This window comes from Seriola aureovittata, chromosome 3, assembly GCF_021018895.1.
Source record: "Seriola aureovittata isolate HTS-2021-v1 ecotype China chromosome 3, ASM2101889v1, whole genome shotgun sequence".
Taxonomy (NCBI): Eukaryota; Metazoa; Chordata; class Actinopteri; order Carangiformes; family Carangidae; genus Seriola; species Seriola aureovittata.
In genome coordinates this window covers 31,368,271-31,378,270 of record NC_079366.1, presented here as the reverse complement: position 1 = coordinate 31,378,270, position 10,000 = coordinate 31,368,271, and the positions used below count along the sequence as shown (strand labels likewise).

Here is a 10,000-nt window from a genome sequence, read left to right as displayed (position 1 = left end):
CCGAGCCGAGCCCAGCCAGGCCGAGCCGGGCCGGGCCGAGCCGAGCCGAGCCGAGCCGAGCCAGGCCAGGCCGGGCCGAGCCGAGCCGAGCCGAGCCGAGCCGGGCCGAGCCGGCAATTACGAGCAGCGAGATGTGACGTGTCAGCAGCTGGTTCAGTCTCTTCTTCTGTGACCACGTGACGTAGCTTAAAGACTGATGTCATTAATAACTGAAACAGGAAGTGAACTGGGAGCTTTATTCTATCAGAGACGTTTACCTGAGTCAGAGATGACCTCATTAACCACAACTCACCTGAGAGAGAGAGAGAGAGAGAGAGAGAGAGGCGGGGGTCTAACGTTTATATATAATGAGTGGCTCATGTTCTCAGTCCACCTTCTTCTCTTTGACTGTTTCTGTCTCTTGCTGAACGACTCGGTTCAGACTCAGACGCTTTCATGACTCTTCATCTTCCTGTTTTTTAAATGTGACAAACTGAACTCCGTTTACCTCCAGTGTTAATTATCTTTTCATGATCGTTGTTGTGGAGTTTCTCTGTGACGTTCAGGGCCGCTGGGAACTCGTGTTACAGTTTTTTCCTCCTCCTCTTGCAGACATCCTTTATTCCCGCTGCTCGCTCTGATCTTTGAGAAGTGTGAGCTGGCGACCTGCACGCCGAGGGAGAGCGGCGTGGCCGGAGGAGACGTCTGCTCCTCGGACTCCTTCAACGAGGACATCGCTGTCTTCTCCAAACAGGTAGAGCCAAACAGCTGTTCACTGACGATCTAAAATACAAACGTCCGTTACACATTATAAAAGTCTGATGAGCACAACGTGGTTAACTCCTCCCCCTCCACTCACACCAGTGTCAGGTCTCGTCATGTTCATCACAGTCACAGAAATATCAGTAATTACTGTCAAGTCTTGAGTTATGGCTAAAAAGTGTTTTGTGAGGTCAACGTGACCTTTGACCTTTGACCTTTGACCTTTAGCCACCAAAATCTACTCAGTTCATCCTTGAGTCCAGGGGAATGTTTGTGTTAAATGTGAAGAAGTTGAGTCGAGGTGTCACTGAGACATCGTGTCCACGAGAACGAGACGGACGGATGACCTGAAAACAAAATGGCCGCCGCTCTGACTGTTGCCGGGCGGAGGAATAAAAACACTCAGCGGATTATTAACAGCTGTGTCTCAGGTCAGAGGACGTGGTCCCTCGTAGACCCTGAAGACGGTCCGGTCTACCGAGGATTTCCTCTTCGTGTCACCAGCTGTTCCCGCCTTTACCGTTGCGTCACAAAGCACGGCTCCTGTTGCCTAGCAACCTTGACAACATGTAACTTCTTTTTCGCTAAAACTAGTTAATTTTAAATCTGTTGGTTTCAACATTTGTAGCATTAGACCTGAAAACCAATACTGACATTAGACTCTCCGCTTTACTTTCATTAACGGAGTGCAATGAATCATGGGATATGTAGGACCACCAGGGATTTGTTTTATTTCTTCAGGTAAATCTCACTCCTTTTCAACAGAGACATGAATTTACATTAAAACATAATCAAAACATTTCATGAGCAGATAAAAAAAGACTTTACAAACAATTTAAATGACAAACAATAAAATTATGAAATTGTAATAAAAATAATGCACCATGAAAAATAAAACATAAGATGCCGAGATCATAAAACATGGCCGACAGTCATCAGTTCAAATCAAGTCATCGTTTCACTTCCTGTTGGTTTTAAGTGACGGTGCTTCAGATCTGATTAGATTCATGTGTACTGTGCTTCAGTTCAGTCAGTTAATATACTGCTATTGATTAGTATTGATTAGTACAGTATCATAGAACTGTGTGTGTGTGTGTGTGTGTGTGTGTGTGTGTGTGTGTGTGTGTGTGTGTAGATCCGATCGGAGAAGCCGTTATTTTCATCAAACCCAGAGCTGGATAACTTGGTGAGTATGACACGACTACGTTTTCATCCAGACCAACACACCTGAAAACACACATCACATGACCATTCACCTGCACTGAGCATGTGCGAGCCGGTGTAAACAGGAAGTAGATTATATTAAAACACAGAATGTAAGTGAACAACAGCTGCTAGCAAAGGCTGATGAGAGCCAATCAGGAGAGACCGTGGGTATGACCTCATCGTTTACAAAGGTCTCAGTTTCTGTCTGTCCAGACTTCAACACAACCCCACAGTTTTCAAAATAAAGCACACAACCCCACAGTTTTCAAAATAAAGCACACAACCCAACAGTTTTCAAAATAAAACACACAACCCCACAGTTTTCAAAATAAAACACACAACCCCACAGTTTTCAAAATAAAACACACAACCCCACAGTTTTCAAAATAAAGCACAACCCCAGGGTTCGGCTGATGGTGGTGCGTCGTGATGTGTGAAGTCAACAACCCTTTTAAACATTTAAACTCAGTCTGACGAACTTCTCTTCTTCTTCAGTTTTATTCTGGTTGTTCTTTGTCTCGCAGATGATTCAGTCGATACAGGTGCTGCGCTTCCACCTCCTGGAGCTGGAGAAGGTTTGTCTCAGTGACCTTTGACCTTCTTAGTTATCACAGTTTGATTGAGCCAGCATCTGCTGTTTAATCTGAAGTAATGAGATTAGAACCAAGATGTCTGCCGTGCTGCTAATCCAGGATTAATCCTGAGCAGATCCCACTGTGATCCTTTAATGTCACTGTTTACACGTCGACATGTAAATCTTTATTTTATATGTTTTATACGTTTCACTCATGTCGTCACGTCATCTTACCTTTCTGTTATTATTATTCTCAGGTTCACGAGCTCTGTGATAATTTCTGCCATCGATACATCAGCTGTCTGAAAGGGAAGATGCCGATCGATCTGGTTATTGACGACAGAGACGGAAACAAATCGGACAGCGAGGACTTCATCAGGTCATCGAACAACCTGGACCAGGTGAGCTCGCCGTGAATCAGCTGTTCATCATCTCTGTTCGCTGCAGTTTCAAATGATGTTGTGTATTTGCTGAAGACAAGAAGTCAGAAACATCATTTCACACGTGATCAGACAATATTCAATAATCAATAATCAAGGTTTGGATGGAGTCCAGATGATTTTGATGAATTGTTTCTGTACTTTCAGCTGATCTGAAGTTGCATCATTTAAAGATAAAATGTGAAGGTTTAATGTTATAAAACTTATTGTTTCAACACGTCGGACTTTTTCACTGAAGCTCGATGAATCTGCAGAAACGGAGAGTGATGAAGCAGATCTTCATTTCATAAACATAAACTTTAAAAACAGGAATCGTAAAAAGAATTTAGAAATGAACAATGAATCCATCAATAAATACTTCAGATTTAAAAATGGATTTACAAAAACAGGATAAATCTCTCATTACATAAAGCATTTATAAATACAGTCATGAATAAATAATAGAACTTAGAAAACTATTTGAAAAGGTATTTTAGCTTCATTTAGCCACAGAGAGGTTAGCTAATAAGAAGAGGAATGTGATCCCGTTTATAAAATGTCTCTTCAAATACATAAAAATACAAACAGCTCTTTCCTTTGGCACTACTTTTTTTAAACCGCTGAACCTCCGTATTCCTACGCACAAGCACCTACATGGTGCTGAGGGAATCAGAAAGAGCTGAAACTAACTGTGTTTTGGCGGGAAGATAAAGATGAAAATCTTCTACATGAAGCTTCTTTCACACAGATGTTGGATTGTTTCAGTGTTCGTCTTTTAGATATATATCTCTCTCTCTCTCTCTCTCTCTATATATATATATATATATATATATATATATATATATATATATATATATAGATATATATAGATATATAACACCGATATGACTGCCTCACACAACCACACGTCTAATAACAGGAACTGTCCCTTTAAGACTGAAGAGGCTCTGCAGGTTTTATTTACCAAAGATCCCCAGAAAGTGAAGCTGGAATATGAGCAGATAGATTTAATGATCCAGCTGCAGGAGCCACACACACACACACACACACACACACACACACACACACACACACACACACACACACACACACACACACACACACACACACACACACACACCCTTGTGAAGACTCCTCTGTTTCCCTGAGCAGCTGAAATGAAAGTGTTTTCCTCAGCGGTGAAACTCCCAGCAGCCACTTGTCGAGCCTTTAACCCTTTAAACACCACAGAGTGTGAACTGCAGCAGCTTAGTGTTGGATGACCATTGAGCAGCGGCTCGAAAGCTCCGGTTTCCTTCTCAAGTGCCTCCTCTCGGTCGGGTCGTACGCTGATAATCCTCCTGGTCCCAGAGGAGGCGTGTCTACTCTGATCACCTGTCAGTCACACACTGTGGGCGGGGACAGTGATATGGTTTTTATGCTGGTTGAGGAGGGAAAATTGGTGAAGTGATGATGAGGAGGCTGAACCTTCCTCACTTCATGTTCTCCACATGTTTCCATCGTCTGAGCTCCAACTGGATCTTTTAACCACCTCTTCTTCTTCTTCTTCTTCTTCTTCTTCTGTGGTTTAATGTTCACACAGAGGAGACAGGACTCCTCTCAGGTGTGACTCTGATGACGCTCCGGTTAAAGCCCTGCTCTCGTTCTGTGTCGTCCTCTGCAGATTTCCTGGAGCAGAGATCAAGACGACGCAGCGTCCATCCGCTCGGCCGGGACGCCGGGACCGTCCAGCGGTGGACACACGTCTCACAGCGGAGACAACAGCAGTGAACAAGGTACTGATGCAGGGGTGCATTAATACTGGAGTGTGTGTGTGTGTGTGTGTGTGTGTGTGTGTGTGTGTGTGTGTGTGTGTGTGTGTGTGTGTGTGTGTGTGTGTGTGTGTGTGTGTGTGTGTGTGTGAGGGTTTATGGGGGGGCAGAGGTTCTCCGTCATGCTGGATGTGATGCGAGTTTGAACATAAAGGGGGGAGACGTTGGAGAGAAAGAGGAAGTGAGAGAGTGATGAAGGCTGACAGACGCTGAGCAGAGCTGGAAGAAAGAGAGCTTTATGTTTCCACACACACACACACACACACACACACACACACACACACACACACACACACACACACACACACACACACACACACACACACACACACACACACACACAGACACACACACAGACACACACACACACAGACACACACACACACACACACACACACACACACACACACACAGACACACACACACACACACACACACACACACACACACACACACACACACACACACATAAATAAGATCTGGACACTCAGTCTCACAAAGTTTCCTTTCACTTGAACCTTTTCATGCTTGAATTCCTGCACTAACGTCCTGAATTCAAAGTCTTCAGGTTTGGTTGAATCACGAATCAGGACACGTTGAATCATTAAAGCAAATAAGCATAAAAATAATAGAATCACACTCTGAATTCTGACGTTTTTTTCATCTGGAGAAAAAAGTTTTGCTGCCTGAGAAAGTGATTGATTTGATGCTTAGTCCCCTGTTTACATTTTATTAAGGACTAAAGTTATGGAGGATTGAGGGCGTGGCCTCTTTGACTGACAGGTGGGTGTTGTCATAGGAAACTGACAGAACACGAGAAAGTCTGAGCTCCTGTTTTTACAGAACAATCAAACTCTAGTATTATTTTATTCATAAGCACTAATTAGCAGGTATCAGTGTCTGCGCCCCCATGCCTGGATTGTTAGCTTAACTGTTAACAAGCTAATTAGCCATCAAATTAACTAGTCTTTGGTTAGCCTTTGAGCAAGATGTTAACGATGCTAATGGGGGCGTATCCTTGCTACAAACCGGCAGGAAGCAAAGTCTCGGCTCCACACAGGCCCCTCCTCTTTGTCAATTTTTGGATTAACTGGGAGTTAGGGGGCGGAGTCAGACACTGCCCAGATGGCAACGGTGAAGCAGCTCACTCTGAGCTTCAGAAACCTGTGGCTTTCGTCACAGATGCGACGGCCATCTTTATTTACACAAGATAAATTTCTGTCATTTTTTTAAAAAAATGATTGATGATCCGATTGATTATCAGAATTGTTGGCAATGTTTTTTTTTTTTATTTGATCAGTTGATGGATCAATTAGCTGACTAATCCATGGACAGAAACAGTCTGTTTTCACCTGTGTGGGTCAGATGGTTGGTGTGTGACTGGATGGACATGCAGCCAGACCACAAGCTGCTGCAGCTCTCAGTCTGTTGAACCATCACTCACACTCTGCGCCGGAGCCTCACCTGGTGAATCAGAGCCTCACCAGGTGAATCAGAGATTCACCAGGTGAGGAGCTCGGTGCAGCAGGACTTCACATGACATCTGCCGACTGCAGCCCGACTCCGCAGCAGGTTTGGCCCGAGCTCGGCGTTAATTTGTCATCCTGGAGAACAGACATAGACCATAATATTGTCACTTTGAATGAGCTTTCTCTGTCAGCCAATCGTGGACGAGAGAGAGAGAATCACACAACCACAGATTAGCCTAGCTTAGCATAAAGACTAGAAACGGAAGCAAACAGTTCTTCTGGTCCCTGACCTGAACCCGATCCAGCACCGAGTCAGAATCCGTGTGGACCTCACCGCTGTCACATCAGCCGGTTCAACATCTGCTCAGACCGAAGCCGGAGGAAGCTGTTACACCGTCACGGTGTCCACATACTTTTGGCCGCCTATAAGTTAAGCTCTCACCGCAGGAGGTGTCGTGTTGACGCCTCCAGCACCGACCTCAGCGGTGAGGTCATTAGAGCGTCGGATTGGCTGGTATTCATCGGACCCCTCCCACCATCGCCAGCAGAAGACAAATGGTCCGTGGTGGAAAATAAAGAGTCTCTCGCTCCGTCTCTCTCCAGCTCGGATAATAAAGATTTGTTCAAACAGTGACGGAGGAGCGAGAGAGACGGCAGAGTGTCGAGGTCGACCTGTAGGAAACCTCTTTATCCATAAATGTCATTAACAGTGTTCAAGCAAGAACTCGCTCTAAACTGCAAATCACTAAATGAAATGGAAAAAAAGCAGAAAAACAAAACAACTTAATATAATTGAAACGTTTCAAATATTAGAAAAGTCCCCAGAGATTGTTTTTCAGTTTTTCTTTCTAAAGAGAAAAAAACTGACACTAACTACAGGAAGTCATTTTACTGTAAGTCCTCCTCCTCTGAGGCGCCCCTCCCTCCTCTGAGGCGCCCCTCCCTCCTCTGAGGCGCCCCTCCCTCCTCTGAGCCCCTCCCTCCTCTGAGGCGCCCCTCCCTCCTCTGAGGCGCCCCTCCCTCCTCTGAGCCCCTCCCTCCTCTGAGGCGCCCCTCCCTCCTCTGAGCCCCTCCCTCCTCTGGGCCCCTCCCTCCTCTGAGGCGCCCCTCCCTCCTGGAGTCCACGGGTTGTTGTGAAGCCGAGTCGTCACAGACCATTAGCAGTAGAGGTGGACCTCTCCCCTCTCTCTCCCCTCTCTCTCCCCTCTCTCTCCCCTCTCTCTTTCTCTCTCTCTCCCCTCTCTCTCCCCTCTCTCTCTCTCTCTCTCTCCCCTCTCTCTCCCCTCTCTCTCTCTCTCTCTCTCTCTCTCCCCTCTCTCTCTCTCTCTCTCTCTCTCTCCCCTCTCCCCTCTCTTTCCCCTCTCTCTCCCCCCCTCTCTCTCTCTCTCTCTCCCCTCCCTCTCCCCTCTCTCTCCCCTCTCTCTCTCTCTCTCTCTCCCCTCCCTCTCCCCTCTCTCTCCTCTCTCTCTCCCCGCTCTCTCCCCTCCCTCTCCCCTCTCTCTCCCCTCTCTCTCCCCCCCTCTCTCTCTCTCTCTCCCCTCTCTCTCTCTCTCTCTCTCTCTCTCTCTCTCTCTCTCTCTCCCCTCTCTCTCCCCTACGAGCTGAGGAGAGAGCGAGAGTGTGGTGGAGGGGGTGGGGGTGTAAATCAGCCCCGGGGAGCTCGCGGTTCGCCCTAATGAGGCTGAGAGCTTGTTTATGGAGTTACGCATCATTTTTATGATTATTTCCACCTTTTCAGGCTCCGCCGCTCGGCAGAGTCCTGCCTCTGTTGAGGCGGAGCGAGGCCCCGGTCCACCGCCGCCTCTGGGCTGGACGGCGGACCCGGAGCACCCGCCGCAGGCTGCCAGGGACCGTCGCCCTAACCTTGGCCCGGCGCTGTTAAAAACACTGAGGAGAAAATGAGGCTCATTAAACCGGCAGAGAGAGAGCAGTAAAAACACCAGGCCGCAGCTTTTAGTGGTTTTCAGTTGAAATGCTGCAGTATTCACCACCATCCAGAACCTGCGGGGGGGGGGGGGCCACAGGGAGGGTCACAGAGCGGAGCGGGCCGGCTCGTGACTGCAGGGTCACCGGTTTGATTCCACTCATCAACTGGGAGAGTCCATGAGTGAAGGCATGTGTTCGCTCGGAGCCTGGCCTCATGTATGTGCTAACGTCAGCTAGCTTCAGCTAACGTCAGCTAGCTTCAGCTAGCAGAGGGAAATGTGAACGACAGAAGCGTCAGCTGTTTTCATCTGATCACGTTTGTTAGAAAACAGTTATTACATGTTTATAAACTGATGATGAACGTGTGATTCAAGTGTCTCCACCTCCTTTAAATGCATAGTGATGATTCTGTTTGGATTCACTTCCTGATCATGTGATGGGGGCGTGGTCAGGATAAAACATGTCGTTAAATTGATCTTTAAAGTTTTCAGAAGCGTTCAGAGTTGGTCACCGACGTTTGGTAAATTTGGAAATGAAAAAGTTCAGTGGTGTGTTTTCTCCTCTGCGTGTCGTTGGTCAGGTGACTGTCTGGATAACGGCGTGGCGTCGCCCAGCGATGACGACGACCCCGACAGAGACAAACTGCACAACAAGAAGAGAGGGATCTTCCCCAAAGTGGCCACCAACATCCTGAGAGCCTGGCTGTTCCAGCACCTGACGGTCAGTGAATCAAACGCACCTCACCTCATGGAGGCGTGTTGTCTCAGGTGTCACTCTACAGACGCTGAGTGACGATTGGCTCCCCCTGGTTCAATGCTAACACTTAGCTCTGACGGATCATTGCAAGAGGAATAACAGCTGTAATAAGTTAGAACTACACACCTGAAACATTATGGTCACGTGCTTAACGTCACATGATTATCTCTCTGAGCCGGTCGTCCGTCTCAGTGACACGTTCAGGGAACTTCTTCACCTTTTGTTAAAAACATTCACTTTGGACTCAAGGACGAACTGATTAGACTTTGGGGGTCGTGAGCTCCAGTATTTGAACCCACAATAAGACTTTTTCGTTTCTTCATTCCTTTGTGTTTGTCATAATAAAGTTCTCATTTAAAGTTTCAGTGCTGCACAGATTCAGAAACAGCACAAGCTCAATACTCAGTAAAGACTCTTGTACAGTATAACAGAGATTAACAGCCCATAAAACTAAAAGACATTTTTGTAAACCAGAATAAAGAAGGAAAACTTCATCACAGATCTGTTGGAGTTGCTCTAGAGGTGATTTCTATCTTTGGAGTTATTCTCATCAGCTCCTCAGTTTCTGCTGCTCATCCGTCGGTCTGTTTCTGTCTCAACTTCTCCTCACTCTGAGCTCAGAACAAAACAGCACTGCTCCCATTCAAGCCTCTGAATTGGACGCTCTGATTGGCTGTGACAGCTCCCACTGGAGCCAATAGGAATGTACAGTTGAGTGACGTGACTCTAGACGTCACCAGCAAAGAATGAAGCGAATCGATCAATAAACAGAGAGAGAGAGAAAGCAGCCATGCTCCAGACAAATGGTGAAACTACTCCAAATATTTCCTGACTTTAATGTTAGTGTATTGATGGAAGTCAGAGACTCACACGGATGAACAGGAGCTCGTTAGAAAACAACGATTCTGTAGTTTAAGGAGAAAAAATGTTGCGTCTCCGACTCAATCGGTCGCGGAGTTATGATGCTCTGAAGACAAGGTGATATTTTGAAGTGTACACACTCCTACGGGACTAAGGGGCTTAATTGGGTTCAGTCCAGACTCTGGTCCTGGACTGTTGTTTGGACCGCAGTAACAACAGGCAGGGACGGGCTCAGAC

At 46.5% G+C, this 10,000-nt stretch overlaps 1 protein-coding gene across 2 annotated transcripts in view; it reads left to right on the top strand.

Moving 5' to 3' along the window:
- Nucleotides 1-10,000, top strand: part of meis1a (Meis homeobox 1 a) — a 31,784-nt gene that overhangs the window by 4,329 nt on the left and 17,455 nt on the right. The window contains exons 3-8 of one of the 2 annotated variants that reach the window (XM_056372730.1): nt 592-733; nt 1,877-1,927; nt 2,472-2,522; nt 2,779-2,922; nt 4,604-4,715; nt 8,727-8,866. In XM_056372730.1, coding sequence (XP_056228705.1) covers nt 592-733; nt 1,877-1,927; nt 2,472-2,522; nt 2,779-2,922; nt 4,604-4,715; nt 8,727-8,866 — 640 coding nt within the window. The remainder of the gene's footprint in view (nt 1-591; nt 734-1,876; nt 1,928-2,471; nt 2,523-2,778; nt 2,923-4,603; nt 4,716-8,726; nt 8,867-10,000) is intronic. The other variant, XM_056372731.1, reaches the window with a different exon arrangement.